The sequence below is a fragment of the Rattus norvegicus genome, chromosome 3 (assembly GCF_021556685.1).
Source record: "Rattus norvegicus strain SHRSP/BbbUtx chromosome 3, alternate assembly SHRSP_T2T, whole genome shotgun sequence".
NCBI lineage: Eukaryota > Metazoa > Chordata > Mammalia > Rodentia > Muridae > Rattus > Rattus norvegicus.
The window spans coordinates 52,723,042-52,745,213 of record NC_141536.1 but is presented as its reverse complement, the minus strand read 5'-3'; the positions used below and the strand labels follow the sequence as shown (position 1 = coordinate 52,745,213).

The following is a 22,172-nucleotide window of genomic DNA, read 5'->3' as shown; positions in this document are numbered from 1 at the left end:
TTTTGATTTTCTATGTCCAGGGTTGTTTCCATGTGTTCTTTCTTGATTGCTTCTATTTCCATTTTTAATTCCTTCAACTGTTTGATTGTGTTTTTCTGGAATTCTTTCAGGGATTTTTTCGATTCCTCTCTGTAGGCTTCTACTTGTTCTCTAAGGGAGTTCTTTATGTCTTTCTTGAAGTCCTCCAGCATCATGATCAAATATGATTTTGAAACTAGATCTTGCTTTTCTGGTGTGTTTGGATATTCCGTGTTTGCTTTGGTGGGAGAATTGGGCTCCGATGATGCCATGTAGTCTTGGTTTCTGTTGCTTGGGTTCCTGCGCTTGCCTCTTGCCATCAGATTATTTCTAGTGTTACTTTGTTCTGCTATTTCTGACCGTGGCTAGACTGTCCTATAAGCCTGTGTGTCAGGAGTGCTGTAGACCTGTTTTCCTGTTTTCTTTCAGCCAGTTATGGGGACAGAGTGTTCTGCTTTCGGGCGTGTAGTTTTTCCTCTCTACAGGTCTTCAGCTGTTCCTGTGGGCCTGTGTCTTGAGTTCACCAGGCAGGTTTCTTGCAGGGGAAAAGTTGGTCCTACCTGTGGTTCCAAGGCTCAAGTTTGCTCGTGGGGTACTGCCTAAGTCCTCTCCGCGGCGGCAGCAACCGGGAAGATCTGCGCTGCTCTTTCCGGGAGCCTCCGTGCACCAGGGTTCCAGATGGCGTTTGGTGTTTTCCTCTGGCGTCTGGACGTGCACAGAGTGCAGTCTCTTCTGGTTTCCAAGGCGTGTCCGCCTCTCCGAAGGTTTAGCTCTCCCTCCCACGGGATTTGGGTGCAGAGAACTGTTTATCCGGTCTGTTTCCTTCAGGTTCCGACGGTGTCTCATGTGCAGGGATCCTGCCGCTCCTGGGCCCTCCCCTACGGGAACCCAGAGGCCTTATACAGTTTCCTCTTGGGCCAGGGATGTGGGCAGGGGTGGGCAGTGTTGGTGGTCTCCTCCGCTCTGCAGCCTCAGGAGTGCCCACCTGATCAGGCGGTGAGGTCTCTCCCCCACGGGGTTTGGGAGCAGAGAGTCCACTGGTACTCTTACTAGGATATTCATTGCTACCTATGAGGTCAGAGTCCAGGGTCAGTCCATGTATAGTCTTTAGGTAGTGGCTTAGTCCCTGGAAGCTCTCGTTGCTTGGCATTGTTGTACATATGGGGTCTCGAGCCCCTTCAAGCTCTTCCAGTTCTTTCTCTGATTCCTTCAACGGGGGTCCTATTCTCAGTTCAGTGGTTTGCTGCTGGCATTCGCCTCTGTATTTGCTGTATTCTGGCTGTGTCTCTCAGGAGCGATCTACATCCGGCTCCTGTCAGCCTGCACTTCTTTGCTTCATCCATCTTGTCTAATTGGATGGCTGTATATGTATGGGCCACATGTGGGGCAGGCTCTGAATGGGTATAAACAGCTCTTCTAACCTTCAAACCCTTAAATTAGTGCATCTCTCAATCCGTGGCAGAGAAGGTTCTTTTTGTAGTCGATAGCAATTAACCCAGTGACTCATGGCTGGTCAACATGCAGAGAATAAGGGATTCAGCGCTAGATGGGACATCTGTATCACTGAGGCTCAGGAGGCATCACAACCCAGGAAGGGGAAAGATCGGAAGAGCCAGATGTAGTGGATGCTTGCTGTGGAGCAGCATTTGAAAGATACGAAAGGGAAGTGGCAAACATGAACTCACAGTGGCTGCTGCTGACTACATTCACAAATGCAAAAACCCAAGCCAGCCAAAATCCCAGCATGGATGGTGACCCAACCCTGTCTGAAGAGGTAATGGTAGTTCATGGCTACTGGGCTAGGAAGAGTAAGTTTTCTTCAGGGCTGTGGTCCCTGAAAGGCTACCTGTGGTACTCTGTCCTGGTTCCACAGGCATCGCTAAATGGACTCAGTGGAAATAAACTTAACAATAAAGATTGGAAAAGTACGTGGAGTTGTGGAGGAAAAGTCTTTTGTGGGGAGGGCAGGGATAGGGAAAGGATGGGGCTTGGATTTGATCCAAACACATTGTGTGCGTGCATCCCTATTAAATACAATACTTAAGCTAAAAATGATCAAGTCAACCAGCAGGTCTTAACATGCACATTACAGTCCTTTGTCATTTACATCCTGAATACAAATCACATAAACATTAACCCCTCATTTCCACAAGAGACTAATAGATGTTTCTAGTATGTCATTTTTTTTCTGATGTCTCAAATCTAAATTCATCAAAGGGATTTGTGCTGTTTTAAGACTAAACAAAATATCTGATAATGTGAGTTTACTGCTTATTATTTGCTGAGAAAGCAGGAAAAACAATGGCTAATCCTTGCAACTATGATAGAAAAGAACCTTCTTAACTTGGAAAGGATAGTGACTTTTCCCTGGTTTGTAGGAGCAACTCAGAATAAAACTCCTTTCATACTCCAAGCAAGATTTTGTATTTTCTCCATTTACTTGGCTATACAAAGCACCAGTTAGCCCAATCCTTAAACTCTTCAATTAAAAATGCCTTTAATCCAGGTACAATTTCTACAATAGCATTTATTTATTCAGGCAGTAACCAGTTTCCAAGTGAATAACTTCCACTCTGTGAGCTTTGGGTTATGTATAATTATCTTTTCCCACTTTATTTGCAGAATGTCTGCCCTTTACTCCATGGATGTCCACCACAGAGGTTTGTAGAGTGCTTTAATTCTCCAGACAAACCTTGAGGGCACAGGCAGCATCCACCTGATCCAGTGTCTCCTTTAGTACTGATTCTCCATGACCCTGCCCCCAGGAGCCTCCCAGAGGTACCAGGGCAACACAGGCGCCCTGGTCAGCCACTTCCCTTGCCTGGTGCCCTTCATTCACATTGGCTTTCTGGACAGAGAGGGGACTAGGCAGGCAGATATTGAGGAAGTGCTTGCCTCTCCCTCTGGGGCTATCACCTCTGCGGACTTTGCCTGCTCAGCAGTTCGGTTTGTTCCCTTGCATCTGCAGCAACCAGGAGTGGCCCTGTCTCCAACACTGGTCACATACAGGTCACCTGCTTGAGGAGCCTTTCTTCTGTCATTGCTGTATTTCTTTGCCTGACCAGGAGGAGTCCAGCAGCGTGGGGGAACAGTGCTCAGGGAGAAAGGCGAGGAGCTGGTGGCTCTTCTATGGATACAGGGGTGGGGAAGGGAAGGACAGGGCAATCCAGGATTGTTTTGCCCTCCCCTTTCCCTTCCCTGTGGCAGCACATCCCCTTACAAATAATTAGCCATGAGGAGTGGGACGATTAATAAATGAAGAATAATTAGAATCATTCACATTTTCACATCTTTTATTTTGTGTTTGCAACAAAAATATTTAATGCAGAATATATCAACAGATCAAAGGGAATTGAAGCCATTTATAATTTATGATAACTTACTCCAGACCTGATTAAGCTTAATTTGTGCGTTTCAGAAGCGTACCATCTTTGTCTTCTCTAGGACTGGTCATATAATTGCTGCCAAGTCTGCAAAAATTCAAATAATATTTATAAGACTTCTGTTAAACCATAAATATCACTACAGGCATGGTACTTAGAAAATTATTGTGGGTGGGTTAAGAGGTACGTAGAGGGGTGGAAGGGGTTGTCACAAGAGATAGGGAATGATTGGAAATGCTATATTGACACCTAATATTTTGCATGTTAATTAAAAATATATAAAATTGGCAAAGGAAACTGTGACCTTTGAACATTCCTTTTAGAGACCTCCTCTACTTGGAGAAGAGTTTGAAAGACATCACCTATGTCAGATCAGATAAATGCAGTTTTGCTTAGAGGTGTAGATCGTTTGTGGAATGTTGCAAAGATGGCTTTAAGTAACAACTGCTATTAACATTTGCCTAATTTTTGCAACCATATTTGGGATATGGCTTCATTATTTTGGTACGACAATTAATCAACTCAACTCTTATGACTCTTAGCAAAAATATGCCCTTAAAGAAAATATAATCTGATTTTTTTACTTTAATGAATTTTACTTCAGAGAAAAATTCAATTTTTTTTACCTTCAGAAAATTAATAATTTAATGTGATCTGTGACCAATTTTCAAAATTTTAAATATGCAAAAGAAGAAACTATTATTGTCATACTGACAAATGACTTTTGTCACTTATACTGCTGGGGAAGTATTTAAAATATTATGCCACCTAGATTATAACCGAAGGTTTCCACAGTAAGTTCACTTTGAGTAGTAATAGGAATCCAGGCTGCAGGCACACGCGCAGCCTGACTTTTGTTGCTCTGTAGGTCCCTCACATGGAAAACCCTGGGCAGGCTTTAATAGAAGCGCAGACTCCTCCCCACTGACTGAGCCTCCCTCTCACTTACTTGTGAGATGGGAAGGAGTGATTTAAACCACACTTAGAAGAGAAGAGAAAGAGAAGGGGCTGGCACATGTGCTGTCCCTAACAGCTAAGCTTGTGGTAGACTCAGTAGGCTCAAAATCCCCATCAGAGTTAGGGTGAGACCTTCAGGTACGTTCTCCCCAGTTCTCTGCCCTACTCTCTTCAAGTATATTGACTTTTCTGCTGATTTAACAAATGCATCCATTTGCTTCGGTCTGGCTTCCTGGTTAACCCTGAAATTCTTTTCTACTGCGTTAAGAACCAGTCGGAGTGTGAACAGCAAGCTCTGGACACTGCGTTTGCTTCCTCATGATGTGCAGCCACCATCTAGATACGCGTCCTGGTGCTGCTACCAAAACAATGAAAAACATGTAGCTGCTTGGGATCTAATCAATGCATTAGTGCATCCATTTATTTTCCCCTTTTATGATATTCAGTTGCAAAACTTAGGAAATTTTAGACTTTAAAGATGCCAATTGGGGGAGAAAGAGAGTTGAGGCCCTAGTTAATATGAGTCTAGGATATTTTCTGGGATCAAGAAGATCCTGAAAAGTAGAGATCCATTTTCACTGTTTGAAATAGCTGCTTTAGCAATAGCATATGCAGAATAAAAATCTAACTCTTTTAAAAAATATTTTCTTTTATAAATCACCCTAGATCAAAAATTGTTCCAATAGTAGATACTCATCTCAAACTGGGTCAAGCACTATGCTTTCTTACATACTTTGCAAGAGTCATACTTATGTGACCATTGTAACAGGTTTTGACACACAGGTGGTTACTGAAACTTTAATCAAAAATAAAAATAAAAGTTATAACAGCCTGGTAGTTGTGATGCATGCCTTTAATCTCAGTACTTGGGAGACAGAGGAAGGTGGCTCTCTCTGAGTTTGAACTGGTCCACAGAGTAAGGTCTAGGATAGTCAGGGCTACAGAGAGAAACCCTGTCTCAAAAAACCCAAACAAACCAAAACAAAAATTCTAGCAAATGTTAAATTCCCCTAAAATGACTATATCAGTGTTTGCAGCATGAATCATTTTAAAAAAGAATTAAGTTGTAATCTTAAAAAACGTTCCATATGTTTAGATAAAAAAAAATTCCTATTTCAACTGCGAAGGACATGGTGCTAGCTTGGGGTCACACATGAGACTGTGGGTAGGGACAATAGAACCCAGGTTTTAAAGGAAGTAGCCATAGAAAGGAGTTATATAACTGCAGTCCTAGCTCTGAATCCCACGTTTGAGGGCATGGTACACGAACTTAATGAACTGCACTTGTAAACATCTTATCTGTCGTTAAACGTCACCATCATAATATTAAAGAGTGTACAGTAGTGATTACATTGAACCAAACCTGAAATCAACATGTGGTAATTAAAATTTAAGGAATTATTCTTAGTTTTCTTTGACTTTATAGGTATAGACCCTTCATGAAAAGCGTTCCTCTCAGATTTCGTTAAATTTGAAATATCCACACAAGTGTAATGGTTTAGAGGTCAAGCCTGGGATGTTAGGGGAATACTCTGAAGATTACTCCAAACCTGAGCTAAACCAAAGCTCCACAGGAGCTTAGCCAGTCCCTTTCCAAGTCTGCCTGTGACCACAGAAAAATACTAAAGTTAGTTTCCCTATAGCCTTTAAAGAAAGTTCAGCGTGTCTTAGTAGTCAAATCTATTGACTCAAATTAAGAAAAAGTTACTTGCTGAAAGTGAAAGCTCGGAGGATTTATACATGTGTAAAATTGATTTTGTTTCTATGCTAGCACACAACTGTGATATTAATTTAAGATGAGTAAGTTACATCACCAACTTAAAAACGAGAACTACAAGAGACAGGAAACCATAATCCAAAGGTGAAGCTCAGCTGACCCTGCTTAGGTAGCTATCCAGACTCTCCATAAAGTGCCATGGCCTGGAGCTTGGCTTCTTGGCTTCTCTTTGCATGCTGTGTTCTAAATTGCTGTAGGGTTGTTCGGATCCAAACCCTGGAGCAGGGCTTGTCTTTGTAAACATGTTTGGCACAGAACTATAAGCCTCCATTTTATCAACGTTCCTCCTCATGGACTCATTTCTCCTGTCCTTAGACCTGTGAAGATGCCAAAGGTAAGTGTCTCATTTTTTCTCTTGAAGGACTCCTTAAAAATGGGGTGGGGGGAGTAAATGACTTTCCCACATGACAACATCAAAACACTGTAACCGTGTCAGATAAGTACTGTGTACAGTTCTGACTTAAAGCGGAACTGGAAAGAACTATATGTCTGGATTCCAAACTAAATCTTTCTTAGAAGGGAGACCAAAAATATTCATAGGAGGAGATATGGAGACAAAGTTTGGAGTAGAGACTGAAGGAAAGGCCATTCAGAGCCTGCCCCACCTGGGGATCCATCCCATATACACATAGCCACCAAACCCAGACACTATTGCTGATGCCAAGAAGTGCATGCTGACAGGAGCCCGATATAGTTATTCCTGAGAGGCTCTGCCAGAACATTACAAATACAGAGGCAGATGTTTGCAGCCAATCATTGAATGGAGGAGGAGTTAGAGAAAGGACTGAGGTAATTGAGGGGTTTAGCAACCTCATAGGAAGAACAACATCAACCAACCAGACACCCCAGAGCTCCCAGGGACTAAACTACCAACCAAAGAGTACATGGTCAGAACCATGACTTCAGCTGCATATGTAGCAGAGGATGGCCTTGTTGGGCATCAGTGGGAGGATAAGCTCTTGGTCCTGTCAAGGCTGGATCCCTCAGTGTAGGGGAATGTCAGGGCAGGAGGCATGAAGGAGGGGGTGGACAGGTGTGTGGGAGAACACCCTCATAGAAGCAGGGGGAGAGGGGATGGGATAGGAGGTTTCTGGAGGGGAAACCGGGAAAGGGGATAATATTTAAAATGGAAATAAAAAATATCCAAAAAACAGTGCACTTGCAAAAAAAAAAAAAAAAAAAAAAAAAAAAGAAAAGAAAAAGAAAAGAAAAGAAAAAAAGAAAACCAAAAAAGCAAGAAGCAGAGAAATGGCTGTCACTGATGTATAGCCTTGCAGGTTTTGTTGGAATGGCCCTACGCTAAGATTTTTGATGGTGTCATGAGAGATACTTGTAATTGCCAAGGAACTGTGTAGATGATGTTGGGGATAACTCCTTTTTAATAATACACACTAAAACAAACTGAAGCAGCTTCTCAGATAGCTCATCTCCCACTCAACAACTCACCATGGACATGGGCAGCCATTCTGCCTCCCCACCTCCTTCCCAAGGAACATGGAACCGTTTTAATCACTTTTAAATTATGGTTTATCTTTACCTTCTCCTGACTTCACACAGCACAGAAAACCTTAGGAAGACCCTCTGTCTGTACAAACCCTCTAGTGGGGACACCAAGTAACACAGTTGAAAGTCAACCAGCAGCTTGGGTATCCTACTCAAACAATAGCTAAGCTATTAATTTGAAAACTCAAGGGTATTCTGATCTTTACAGTAGTATAGCTTCATAAGAAATGCAGTATAAGGGAATTGGGTAGAAAGTGCCATGCAGCCCTAACTTGAGCAATAACAAAAACTACCTTGGGTACAAGTTTTATTTTTTAAAAAAGCTCATTTATAAACATTAGTTTTCCACAATTATATTCCCCAGCTTGATTTTACATCATAAAAGTCTCATGAATGTTTTCCAATGACAATTATTCTACAGACACAAATTATTGACATTGGTTTTCTTTCCCTTCATATACCTTACCTTAGTTGGTCATAAGTCAACAGCTTTGTCATTTCTATCCTTTCAGCATATGGATCCTCATAGTGGTTTGGTTCTGCGTTATATGAGGTTTGATGAGTTAATTCTGGGCATTTGGACTGCAGGTTTGAAACTGTGGATATCTGTGACTTTATGTGTGAGGCCTTATGGTTTCCTACGTTGTCATAAGAAGTTTGTGGATTTTCTTTTCTTCCCTAAAAAAAGATTTAAAATATACGTATTTAAATTGCACAAATGCATGTACACATTTGATTCCTATAATTTCAGGAAATAGTTTCACATATTTAAATATGTGAAAAATATAGCTTTAAAATATTTATTGACTATATTGTCTACATTTGATCTGAATTAAAAACAAAGTAAAAATGGATCTCGGTGTGTGTGTGTGTGTGTGTGTGTGTGTGTGTGTGTGTGTGCTATAATGTGTGAAAGGAGGCCTCTGGGCCATTGGTGGTAAGTCCTATTACTGACCTACAAACTCAGCCCTGAATCACTCTCATGATATTGCCATGGAATTAGATATTTTTGAAAAAAAATACAGAATGAGCGAAACACATGAAAAAGAATAATTTCAATTAAAATCATTTTCAAAATACGATATTTTTTGAACCTATAATATAAAGCCATATGCATTTCAGAAAGACTGACAGGAAGGTCATAAAGGCCAATCGAGGGAGAAAAATGATGCAAAGGCCGTGGGAAAGGGAACAGCTGTCACAGGGAAGCTACAAGGCGATGGAAGGACTGAGGAGAATCACCTCAGGGAGGAGCCCTTAACTGAGCTGGGATCAGAAGGAACCGAAGCATTTCCTTAGGGAGTGAGCTCCTTCCACCCTGACCAAGTCACAGCAGGCGTGACCTGCCCTCCCTGGCTTCTCCACAGCCCTCACAGTGAACAAGGGAGTGTCACTGGATTTGTAAATTATACTTTGCTTATCTATAATGACCTATTATTTGATAGGGGTTGAGAGCAAAGGAACAAGATTTTAAGTGGGACGGTTATTACTTTTAGAACCTGTCATTTTAAATGTAGCTCCACAAATGATGGAACATGGGAAGAGCATGTGGCAAACGTGACGCCTTGTGACTCTTAACAACAGTTAAGACGGTGCCCCACTCTCTGCACACGGTGTGAGCACAAGGAAGGTCTAGGTGTTTCCACGTGCGTGCTCCACCGTGTCACTGAAGTCCCTGCCAGCGTCTACTGCCAACACCCAGAGCCGTCAGACTTGTCAGGGTTAATACTCCACAGAATTCCGGCTTCTCGTTCTTCCAACCTGTCCTAAACAAATGTCATCAGAGAAGAGAGACTCTGTCTTTGTCAAGTTCTTCTCAAATTGTAGATTATGAAAAGTGTATGTATATGTATATGTATATATATATATATATAACTTTTTATTGGATATTTTTTATTTACATTTCAAATGTTATATTTTATCTCCTTTCCCAGGAGAAAAATATTTTTAAATTCACTAGATTTTGGATAATTGAAAAATAAATTGGCAAATGATGATTTAAAAAAAAAACAGTTTAGAAGAACTTCACTGAACTTAGTTTCTTTTAGAAGTCGTAATAACCACTTATTTATGACAGTGAGAATGAGAAACAACAAAACCACCAGTCACTAGACCTCGTGATGAAAAATATCTTGTCAGTTTTCATAAATAATCTTAATCAGACTTTAAGAAATAGATTCTTACAGATGCTAAATTTCTACAAATAAATATATCAGTGCTGGTTGTCACAGTGAATATTGGAAACACATTCATTTTTTATAAATGAATTGTAGGCCTAAAAGAACATACACTTTAATTATATGTTTAGGTGACAAGCTTCCTCTTGGCATTCCAGAGGAGGTAGGGGGAGAATATACATGAGACAGGGTAGGAGAAAAAGAACTCATACTCTCATGTTGGTCGTGATTTGAAGACTTTATAGTGCCCCAATCTGAACCATTGTCCCTTCTAGTAAAAACTAGAAAGACAAAAAGTACTCCATCTCGACATCTGAAATATTTGATTAAGAAAATTACTTTTGAAATCAACATGTGGTAAATAAAACAATTATTAAGGACATTAAAAATATGCAGACATATTTTATAGCAAATATATAGACTTCACAAAAATTATTGTTCTTAGATGCCCCCTGAACTCCAGGCATTCACTTGAGATAAACAGTAAGATATCAGACTTGGGATGCTGGAGGAGGACTCTAGGCTTCTGGGGACAAACAAAAATTACTTAGAAGATGAGTCAACTTCTTGCTGAGTTTACCTACAACAGCGAACAATGCTAGCTTTCTAAAATTTAATTTCTGTACAGCCTGTGAAGAAAGTTAAATGTATTTGGGTAGTTACACCTGTGGGCTCAGATTAAGGTAAGCTACTTGTTGAAAAGTACACAGGGTAGCTTTCTGTTATTTGGAACAAATAGGCTAATTAATCAACTAAATATGTCCTCAATTTAAAAACGAGACTTCTAGTAGACATCTGAAACCAAAGAAAAAGTTACAGCACAACTCACCCTGCTTGCAAAGCTCACCACACTCTCAGCTGTGCGCTGTGGTCCCAAGCTTGGGATCAAGGATTCTCTTTCCCTGATTCTTCTGCTGTGTCCTGAATTGTTGTAGAAACACCCAGAAGCAGTCAGGCCTGCAACAGGGCTTGGGGTGTACACATTAGGTGCAGATCCATTTGCCTCCATTTCACCAAAAGCCTTCCTCACGACCCCATCTTGCCTCTCCTTAAACCTGTGAGGATTAAAACGACAAAGCTCCTCATTTCTCATGAAGGATTTCTAAGGGACTGCCATCTAAAGTCGGCAGTAGAGTAGATGAGATTCCCCACCAAAAAAAAAAAATGTCTGAACACTGTCAAACAGCCAGACAAGTGCTGTGTACAGTTATGGTTTTTAAAATTGAACTGGAAATAATGATATTTCTAGAGTCAAACAGTGCAGGAAGCAGAGAAATGGTTGTAACTAATGTGTGGCTTAGCAGGTTAAACTGCTGCTGTTGGGATTACCCTGCTGTAAGATTTTTGATGGTGTTCTTAGAAACACATGTATTTGCCAGGGAACCATGTGAGATTATGGCCATTACCACTTCATTACATAGTGGGAACTAATACACACTAAGGGCAGTTTCTGAGGCAGCTCGTCCCATGCTCGCCAAGTCTCCAGAGACATTACTAGACTGCTTTGTCTCCACACATCTTCCCATTGGTCAAGGAATCACTTTAACCAGTTTAGAATTATGTTTTTCTTCACCCTCTTGTTAACCTTCCCCCATATTGATCATGACTTCACACAACACAGAGAAATTTAGACTGCTCTCACCAAACCTACAGGCCCATTGTGCATTGTTTCTAACCTTTCTGCCTAGCCAAGCCCTGCACATCTTTCAGTCAATCATGTACAGAGGAAGTCCACAGAGAAAGAGAGAATATTTCTTGAAAATACATCTGACAGAGGATTAATAATTAGGTTATATAAAGAACGAGAGAGAGAGAGAGAGGGGGGGGGGGAGAGAGAGAGAGAGAGAGAGAGAGAGAGAGAGAGAGAGAGAGAGAGAGAATTATATCAACCAACCAGACCCCCAGAGCTCCTAGGGTCTAAACAACAACCAAAGAGTACACAGGGATGGACCCACGGCTCCAGCTGCAAATGTAGCAGAGGATGGCATTGTCTGGCATCAATAGGAGGGGAGGCCCTAGGCCCTGTGAAGGCTCAATGCTCCAGTGTAGGGGAATGCTAGGGTGGTGAGGTAGGAGTGGGTGGTTGGGAGAGCACCTTCATAGAAACAGGGAAAGGGAGTATGGAGTAGGGGGTCTGTGGAGGGGAAGCCTGGAAGGGGGATAACATTTGAAATGTAAATAAATAAAATAAATGATAATAATAATAATAATACACAAATTAAGAGGTCTCTATCTTGAGAGAGGAAAAAAAAAAAGCCTGAGAACTTGACCCATAGCTGAACCCAAGCTACACCTGTGTACCAGGAAGGACCCCAGGGCTTGTCCTTGGCCAGAGTTACTCCCTAGCTACTTCCTGGCAACAGTTAATCAAAGATTAGTCTGATCCAGATGTACTTTAAGACCGTCTGTGATTATATACTGTCTCGCCTCAGAGCACTCACCTGTCAGCTTACAATAGTCATTCAATTAGATACTTTCAGGCTGGACACCCCCTACTTACTCACATTCCCCATAAAATGTTGCCCTGCTGAGGGTTCGAGACTACTCCGCCTTCCTGTCCTCCTGTGTTAGGGTTGTGTTAGAAGAGAACCCATGTCCGAACTTATAATAAAGAGACCCTAATTCAATTACATTAAAAATGGCTCCTTGGTGTTGGCCTTTTGGGGTTCACAAACACCTCCTGACACAGCAAAATAAAAGCAAATTACTCATTCAGAAATGGGCCTGGGATCTGAATAGAGGATTCTCAAATGAAGGGAAAACATGGCTAAGAAATATCTCAAGAAATATCCCTAGCAATTAGGGAAATGCAAATTCAAGACAATGTTAAGATATCAACTTACCATTTTTCAGGAAAATGGATGGAACTAGGAAATATCATCTTGAGTGAGGTGACCCAGACCCCAAAGGACATGCGTGGAATGTACTTATAAGTGGACATTAGCCATTAAAATTCAGGATGAACACACTACAGTCCACAGACCCAAAGAAGTCAAATAACAGGTGTAGAGGTATCTGTGTTTTAGCTCATGTGGACCCAAAGAAGCCAAAGAGGGCCCAAGGGAGGATGATTGAATCTTTCTCAGAAGGGAAAATAAAAAGATATCAGAGGTGTATGGAGGGAGGGAATGGATGGGAAGGGGGTAGGAAGGGGGGCAGGACAGGGCAGGGAAGTATCAGGTGTAGGGAGAGCAGAGGAGAGAGAATGGGAATCTGCCGTGGGACATCTCTAGGATGTGCCAGAGACTGGGGATGGTGGTGGTGGGGGAGAGGCTTCAGGGTGTCTATAGGGGCAACTCCAGCTGACACTGCTAGCAGTGGGGATATGGATCCTGACGTGGCCACTTCCTGTAGCCAGGGAGGACTGTTAGTGGAAAGATAAGGACAGAAATCCATTTGCAAAACCTTTGAGCCAAAATTTGTCCTACCTTCGAGATGTACAACGACAAAGCTAGAGCACAGACTGAGGGAATGGCCAATCAATGACTGCCCCAAATTGAGATCCATCCCATGGCAAGAACCAATCCTGGACACCATTAATGATATTCTATTATGCTTGCAGACAGGGGCCTAGCATAACTCTCCTCTGAGGGCCTATACCTAACAGCCAGTGGAAAGATATGCAGAGACACACACCTAAACATTAGATGGAGCTAGGAGAGTCTTGTGGAAAAGTGGGGAAGGATTGAGGGATCTGAAGAAGACAGGGACTCTAAAGGAAGACCAACAGAATCAACTAACCGGGACCTTTGGGGCTCCCAGAGACTGAACCATCAATCAAAGAGTGAGATGGTCTGGATCTAGGCCCCCTGCACATAGGGAGCAGATGAGCAGCTTGGTCTTCACGTGCGTTCCCCAACAACTGGAGTGGGAACTGTAGCCTGCCTGTGGATCCTGTTCTCCTGACTGGACTACTTTGTCTGGCCTCAGTGGGAGAGGATGTAGCCTGGCAGTGACTTAGTGTGCCAGGGGGTGAGGTGAGAGAGTCAGGGAGTGGAGGAGTCGGGGAGTGAGGGTGATATAGAGGGCACCCCCTTCTCAGAGGAGAAGGGGAGGAGGGATGAGGGGGGTCTGTGTGAGGGAGGCACTGGGAAGAGGGGGGGTGATATTGAGCTGTAAAGTGAATAAAGGAAGAAAGAAAAAAGAGAGAGAAAGAAAGAAAGAAAGAAGAAAGAAGGAAGGAAGGAAAGAAAGAAAAGAAAGTGTCAGGGTCCAGCCTTGACACAGGATCAGAGTTCTCAACTGGAAGCAAGGATATCTGGAAGGTGCATAATAAATACAGACTACTTTTTGGGTACAAACTGACAGGCACTTTTTCAAGGCTTAAAGTTTCCCATTCTCCCTCTGTGCCCCCCCCTTCTCAGCTTGAGCCTGCACACACTCTGCTTTACTCCTGTGCACTTTTCTTTTCTCAAACTTCCACACTCCTACACAACTCTGCATTCCCTGTTCACTCACACACTCACACACACACTCTTCACACACCTCACATTCTCTCTTTACTCACTCTCCACATTCTCTGTCTCTGTCTCTGTCTCTGTCTCTGTCTCTCTGTCTCTCCCCGACCCCCCCCCTCTTCTCACACTCTCACTCGCTCTCCACTCACCGCATGCATGCCTCACTCTCACCTCACTCGCTCTCCACTCACCGCATGCACGCCTCACGTTCTCCTCACTTGCTCTCCACTTGCTCACTCGCCTTTTTCTTGCCCCAGTCTTTTATTGATACTCCAAAAAGCAGGTAGAAAAAAAGACATTGTATAATTATTGCCAAATCAAATTCAAAAGAATAGCCACATCCCACTCAGAATCAAGAATTGCAATTGTTCCCCCAAAGTTTCAAGCTTCTTCTATTCCCAAGCCAGTGGCCAAATTAATAATAATTGCAAACATCATTATTTAACCTTTAACTTTTGACTTATTATACTTCAGAGCTCAGTGTTCTGAAGTCAGTTAGTTGCATTTTCCTGTGAAGCTCTAGTGATAAATGACATGGGCAAAACTGCCAGGCAGTGGCCAGAAAGAATCAAGTTAACCCTTAACTCAGTAGTTCCGCTAGCCTTCTGCTTCTGCACACTGCACACAATGACTCTCCTCAGAGTCCCAGTGTTTTGACTTAGTTTTACTAGTATATAATTTTATGTATTCTATATTTTCTTATCCAGGAACCACTCTCAAATGTTGTGCAAAAATTATTTCATAACTTCAATAGCTTTTTCCTTTCTCAGGGTTCCACTGTTGGCTGTGTTTCATTTTCTAATATTTCTTCAAACTTTCTTTGCAAGTTAAATATTAATCTGGAAATACCATTGTGCAGTTAGATGAGAGCATTGTTTCCAAGATGAGAGTGTACAATATGGACCTGTGCTGTGCCCCTATGCCTCGATTTTTAATTGTTTAAGAATAATCACATCAAGGAACATCTAGTTTCACAGAATCCACCAGAGCGGAAGGAGATAGAAGTAGGTACATCGGATAAAATAGAATAATTATGCACACCAAGGCCAACTAAAAAGCAGTCATACATAAATGAACTCTATACAACCATTGTCCAGGGAGGGCTAAGGTTAGGAGAAATGGGAACAACTGCTTTTTTACAAAGAGCTGCCATGGGCTACGGAGATGTCTTAATCATGGCCTACTGTTAGCAGTCCCCTTTTCCAGATGGTGGGTCTCTTGGAGGGATGTGTCTCCTGCTTCTGAGAGTCCCAGATGCCATCCTTTTTTTTTTTTTACAGGTTGCCATAGGCTTCTGAGATGTCTCTATCCCGGCCTGCTGCTGGCAGTCCCTGTCATGGTATGCTGTCCCCAGCATACCCTAGGCAGAAAAGCAAAGATCGACAAAACTGCTGGCAATTGTTGGAGAGAATGCACAGAAAAGGGAACGCTTGTTTACTGTTGGTGGGATTGCAAACAGGTGCAGCCAAGAGTATAGCAAACCCTCAAAGAAGCTGCATACAAATCTGCCCTGTGACCCAGCTCCGTCACTCATTGGCGTATGCCTAACTGAATGGGCATTCCATAGACACTTGGCAGTGTTCACTGCCACTCTAGCCACAATAGCTAGGGAAGGGGAACAACTTAAAAGTCTCGAGTGGATGAGTGGATAGGCAAGTAGTGGGACCAACACAATGGAATGCGGTTCCGCTGTGAAAAATCATGGAATTTGTAGGCAGGACGGGTGGACCTGGAAAATAGAGTAGGTAGGGCCACAGGATATATAAATAAATTCTGAATGTTTTCTTCCTCACCCCTGCTTCACATTTTCAGGTGAGTATAGGATGTTGGGTAACTACGGAAAAGAAGAAAGTAAGGAACCATGGGAGTGGGACAAAAGATTGAGGCATACAAGTACGGGTAATTTAAAGGGAGAGAATGTGGAAAATGGTGATAGTTTTAATTGGGGAAGGGGGAGGGTTGTCAATGCAAAAGGACAGGGAAGGAGGGTGCCAACAATCCACAAATGATCATATTACCTATTTTCTTAAAATTGGGTATAATACATACAAATCAATGCATACTCATGTAGCTTAAATGAAATTCTCACACCTGTACTGACTGAACCACCTTGAGACATAGACTACTTAACGAAACCCCAATACCAGGCATGAGAAGCTTCCTCTTGAGTTATTGGTCAGGGTTGTCCAAGAGATTCCCAAAGTGTTATAGGCTAATTGCTCCTGCCTTTGGTTGCCTCCCCAAAGAAGGTCAGTATTGCTGAAGAGACTGGAGGCTCACAGCTAGATCTGTCCTGAGACTCTTCTATATGAGGATTAGCTTTCACAGGACCTGAAAGTGTTGTACAACTTTTGAAGGGAGGGAAGTGACCAGTAGTCCTACCAAGCCGTGAAGCCTATGGACTTCAATGATGATCAGCATTGTACAAAAACCCTAAGGAAAGAGGGCAGGGAATAAAGGAGCAGTAAGGATGTTTGCAAACGCTGAAAGCAATCATGTCAGCTATCTACCTGAAAATAAGTACAATCCATCATGCTGGTGGGCATATAAACACACACACACACACACACACACACACACACACACACACACACACACAGTTTAAAGGAAAAATTCCCATCTGGGCTGACAATGTTCCCTCCAAGAGTCAAAGACCATTTAACAACCTCCACTCCCAAACACTAGGTATGAGAAGCCCCTTTTAGAGTTGTTGCTTAGTGTTGTCCAAGAGACTCTCAGCAGGCCATTGCTGTCATCCTTGGTTGTCCCCTAGAGGAGGAGGGTAAGTCCTGCTTACTGGAGACACCAACATTTTTCTAATTAAACCTAAGGTCCGAGGAGAGAAGTCCTGGATGGAACTGGAAACCTAGCCAACCACTCTGAACTAGGGGTGTCATGGATCTTGGAGGGAAACCCACCAGTGCCATGTTAGCTATTAAAGGAACATAATTTCTAACTGTATCCTAAATATTTATCCTTACATCCCAGAATAAGGTCAAGTAGAATCCCTCATCAAAGTGACTGCTCTTTGTAACAGATGGACTCAGTGCAAAGAAACCACATTGCTAGTCAAAATACAAAGAAAAACGGATTGAGTGGTGCACAGCCCAAGATGAGGCATCTACCACAACAATTTCTGCCATGAAGGCTTGGGGACATCACAGAAGAGGGGGTGGGAACAAGCGTAAGAGTGAGAGCAACAGGAAGTTTGCTTAGACAAGACCTGAAGAAGGGTGACAGCAATAGACATGCTACCACGGAAGAGGGAGGTGTCATAAAGCCTAAGGCTATACAAAGAACAGTAAATGACTGAAGGATGTTGAGAGCAGGAAAAATAAGTTTTTCCCAGGGAAAAAGCCTCCAGTATCCAATACCAAGTAATCAGCTCTGAAATGAAACATTATACGGACTGGAGCCCGGACACACACACACACACACACACACACACACACACACACACACACACACCAGAAACTAGAGAAAAAGTCATAGGCCATGAAGTTGAGTGAAATCAAGGAATTCACATGGTAGATGTTGAAGGTAGGGAGGAGAAGAGTAAAATGATATAATTTTATTTTAATAAAATTTTTTTAAAAAAATTCAGAGAACAGTTTTTTTTCATATAATTTTCCTAGCATTTACATCAAAGAGCAAAGGTGAAAATAAATTTCCAGAGGGTTTGAATGTGGGCCATGTGTAGCAACAATTCCTTAAAAATTCATGAGAGCCCGGAAACCGGGAAAGGGAATAACACTCGAAATGTATATAAGAAATACTCAAGTTAATTAAAAAAAATTCATGAGAATTCTGATCTGTTATTTTATATAGAATATTTGTCTGAAATCGTATAGTATGAGGATATCGTGGGGACAAATGCTGTGGAAACCAAAACTTGGAATTTTTTTATTTTTAAAATCGGGTTAACATTTTAAGAGAAAGTGTATTTACTAACATTATTTTCCAAAACTATATTCTCTATATCGATTTCATGTCATGCAATCTCATGAATGTTTTAAGTAACAGTTACTCTTCAGAGACAGACTGCCTACATTTTTTCCTGTCATTTACTTTTGTACTCACTTTAGCTGTTCAGGGGGTGGAGAATTTCTCTTCTCTAACCTTTCTGGATAGGAATCTTCATGTGGTTTTGGTTTAGCTTTATATGAAGTTTGACAGGCCATTTCTTCTGGCCATTCGGGTTGCAGATTTGTGAATGACAATTCCTGTGGACTGTTGAATGAAGTATTTTGGGTTTTAAGTACGTCATGGAAAGTTTCTCCATTTCCCGCTTTCATCTGAAAGAAATTCGAAAGTATTTCTAAAGTTTGTGATAATTACAGATGTTATTTATTTAAGTCCTCCAGTTTTGAGTCAAAGATTTTAAAAGCTTAAGTGTGTGAGAAGTGTAGTCTTAAAACACGTATCAATAGTATCGTGTGTAATTTTCTGAATTGTAAAAAGCATGGACCAGGCTTATGTGTGTCTTTGTGTTTGTATGTGGTGTGGAGGGTAACAGTAGGTTCTGGTTATTAGAAGTAATTCCTCCATAACTGAGTTACGTACTCGGCCCCAAACCATTCTCATGTCAGTGCCCGTGAAATTAGATATTTTGAAAAAGTCACAGGATGAATGAAAAGTATTAATAGTGAATACTTTTCATTAAAATAGTTTTCAGAGTATGTTATACTATGGACTTAGAATATGAAATTACAAGTGCTTCAGAAAGGCTCCTGCCAGTCATCTGGTGGCTGTTAAAGCAATGATCTAAGGAGATCAAAGCCACAGCAAAGCTGTCACAAAACCCGAGGGGTGTGTAATTGTTGTTACACAGCAGCTACTAGACAGCCAGCAGAGGGAGGACTGAGAAGAATCTACTCTGGAAGGCACTGTTAACTGAGCTGGGATCAAAATGAACTGAAGCATTTCCTTAGGGAGTGAGCTATTCTAACCAAGTCACCACAGATGTAACCTGCCCTCTCTGTGAACAAGCCACACAGCCCTTAAAGGGAACAAGGGAGTGTTGTTGAATTTGTAAGTTATAGTTTACTTCATCTATAAGAACTTATTATTTGATAGGGTTGAGTGCAAATGGGCATTATTTTCAAGTGTGAGAAGTTTAAATGTAAATTTTGACCAGAGGATATTATGTAATAGTGGTTTGAAAACCTGTCATTCTTTAATATTTGTACTGGCTGGTTTTGTGTGTCTACTTGACACAAACTAGAGTCATCAGAGAGGAAGGGGCCTCAATTGAGGAAATGCCTCCATGAGACCCAGCTGTAGAGCATTTTCTCAATTAGCGATCAATCGGGGAAGGCTCAGTCCATGGTGAGTGGAGCCATCCCTAGACTGGTGGTACTGCGTTCTAGAAGAAAGCAGGCCAAGCAGGCCATGAGGAACAATTCAATAAGTAACAATCCTCCATGGCCTCTGTATCAGTTCCTGTCTTCAAGTTCCTGCCCTGTTTGAGTTCCTGTCCTGACTTCCTTTGGTGGTGAATAGCATAGAATCATGAGACTGGATAGGAAGTATAAGCACAATAAACACTTTCTTCAACCTAAAAAGAAAGTATAGGTGTTCCCACATGGGTGTTCTACCACCCTACTACAAATCGGATTTCTCAGCATCCAATAGCTACTTTCAGAGCAAGCATGCATGCTAGGAAATAACACTACATGGGTTTCCAGTTCGCATTCTAATGCTTCTCAACCAAATGTCAGTGGAGAAGACAGAATCTGACCTTTTCAAGGTTTTTCTCAAACTGGAGGTTATAAAACAAAATGAATATGGTTTAATTCACTAAATTTTGGGTAATTGAAATAAATTGGCAAATGTTGGATCTGAAGAGATGATCCAGAGGAGGACTTTACAGAATTTGGTCTCTTTGAAAGAAGCCCAAAGTAAGTAAGAGTAACTTATTAATGACAATGATAGTGAGAAGGGACATAAAAACACCAGTCACCAGGACTCCCAAGTAGGAAGATTTCTTGTCAGTTTTCATAAATAAGACTCTAAACAAAGAAAATATTAAAAATACTACATTCCCATTAATATACCAAGTGTTATTTGTCACAATTAAATTGGAAAACAATATAAAGAACTATTAATTAAAAAATGAATTGGAGTTCTGAAAGAATCTATATTTTAATCATATACTTTGTTCACAAGATTCCTCTTGGAATTTCAGAGGATGTAGGAATCTATACTTCTGAAACTGGATAGGAGAAACAGAATTCATATTTTCATGTTATTTGTGATTTGAAGACTTTTTATATAGCTTTCTCCTCTGAGTCATCATCCTTTCAAGGAAAAACAAGGAAAAAACCCAAAGATTCTTTCATTTTGACAATTGAAATATTTGATTAACAAAATTACTTTTGGTTGGTGGTCAGAACACAAGCCCCTAATCCCAGCACTCAGGAGGCAGAGGCAGGTGGATCTCTGAGTTCAAGGCTAGCCTGGTCTACAGAGTGAGTTCCAGAACAGCCAAGGCTACACAGCAAAACCATGTCTCAAATCAAGAGGGAGAGAGGGAGAGGGAGAGCAAGAGAGAGAGAGAGAGGGAGAGAGAGAGAGAGAGAGAGAGAGAGAGAGAGAGAGAATTACTTTTATTATAAGATTATGCAGCAATAATCACACTGAAAAAAATTGAAAGCAATATGTGATAAATGAGACAGTCATTAAAGACATTTTTCTTCAAGTATACAGATTTCTTAAAAAGTATTCTCAGGAAAAAATATTCTCAGATTTCTTTAACTGGAGGCATACATATGAGATACTCAATACGATGTCAAACTTGGGATGCTGGGGGAATATATTGAGTCTACTATGACCCTGAGCCCTAACAACACCACTTAAAAATCTGATCCAATATCCAACACAGTTTACCTGTAATGACATAGACATGGTAATTTTCTAATATTTAATTTTCATATGCCTATAAAGACATGCACCAGAATAAATATAAATAACTAATGACTCAAGTGACTATTTGTTGTAAATGCAGTCTCAAAGGATTTTTAAAAATGTATACAATTGGTTTCTTTATTAACACAAAATTGTGAGATTAGTTTCAGATGAATCAATTAATCAACTTACTATGCCACCCAATTAAAAATGCAATTATATATGACACCTGAAACCAAAGAAAAACAGCATAACTCACCCTGTTTAGGTAGCTCAATGAGCTCTCAAAGGGCTGTGACCTCGAGCTTGTCATCAAGGGTTCCCTTTGCAGGAAATCTCTACTGTATCCCAAACTGTTGTAGAGTTGTCCAGATTCAAACCCTGGGGCAGAGTTCATCACGCACATATTCAGTGCAGAACTATAAGACTCCACTTTATTAAATTTCCTCCTCATGGACCTATCTTGTCTGTGCTTAGACCTGTGAAGATCCCCAAAGGCAAACATAAGTTTTATTGTTATCAAGGACCAGCCTCAGCTTGGAGAGGGGTTTTGAGGAAAGGGTGTCTAGGAGCTGAGAAAGACTTATTCAAGGCCAATCATGAGTTACAAGCTGGATGGCCTATGTCTGCTAGTGACAGCTTTCCAGGTACCTCTCTCCTGAGACAGCTCTCTCTTGCAATTCCAGAAACTCTCTGAATAGCTCCTATCTTGCAGATCAAAATTCCAGTCTTTTATTTATATATAATTCAGCCATTACCCCAGGTTCCCTTTTGACCATCCCATAAATCAGCAACCCATGACCCCAGCACCCTGATTCTTACAAGAAGACAACAAACACATTTTTTTTAATGTTTCTGATAGATTCAGAGATTTGCCTGGTTTTGTAAGCACAAGCAATAAGCTAGTTGAGTGGGATCTTGCCCTGAGATTACCATTTCTACCATGCCTGGGTCTAATCTAGCTCTGTCCCAGGCTGACCTTGAAATCAGGAAT

The 22,172-nt window shown here is 41.4% G+C and overlaps 1 protein-coding gene across 1 annotated transcript in view; it reads right to left on the bottom strand.

The window, feature by feature from the left end:
- Positions 1 to 3,293: 3,293 nt before the first annotated feature.
- Positions 3,294 to 22,172, bottom strand: part of 4932414N04Rikl (RIKEN cDNA 4932414N04 gene like) — a 240,381-nt gene continuing 221,502 nt past the window's right edge. The window contains exons 76-81 of the mRNA XM_087654922.1: positions 21,438 to 21,657; positions 18,353 to 18,567; positions 10,645 to 10,870; positions 8,105 to 8,316; positions 6,236 to 6,452; positions 3,294 to 3,488 (exon numbers count right to left, since the gene is read on the bottom strand). Of these exons, the coding sequence (XP_087511048.1) occupies positions 3,459 to 3,488; positions 6,236 to 6,452; positions 8,105 to 8,316; positions 10,645 to 10,870; positions 18,353 to 18,567; positions 21,438 to 21,657 (1,120 nt within the window). The 3' untranslated portion in view covers positions 3,294 to 3,458. The remainder of the gene's footprint in view (positions 3,489 to 6,235; positions 6,453 to 8,104; positions 8,317 to 10,644; positions 10,871 to 18,352; positions 18,568 to 21,437; positions 21,658 to 22,172) is intronic.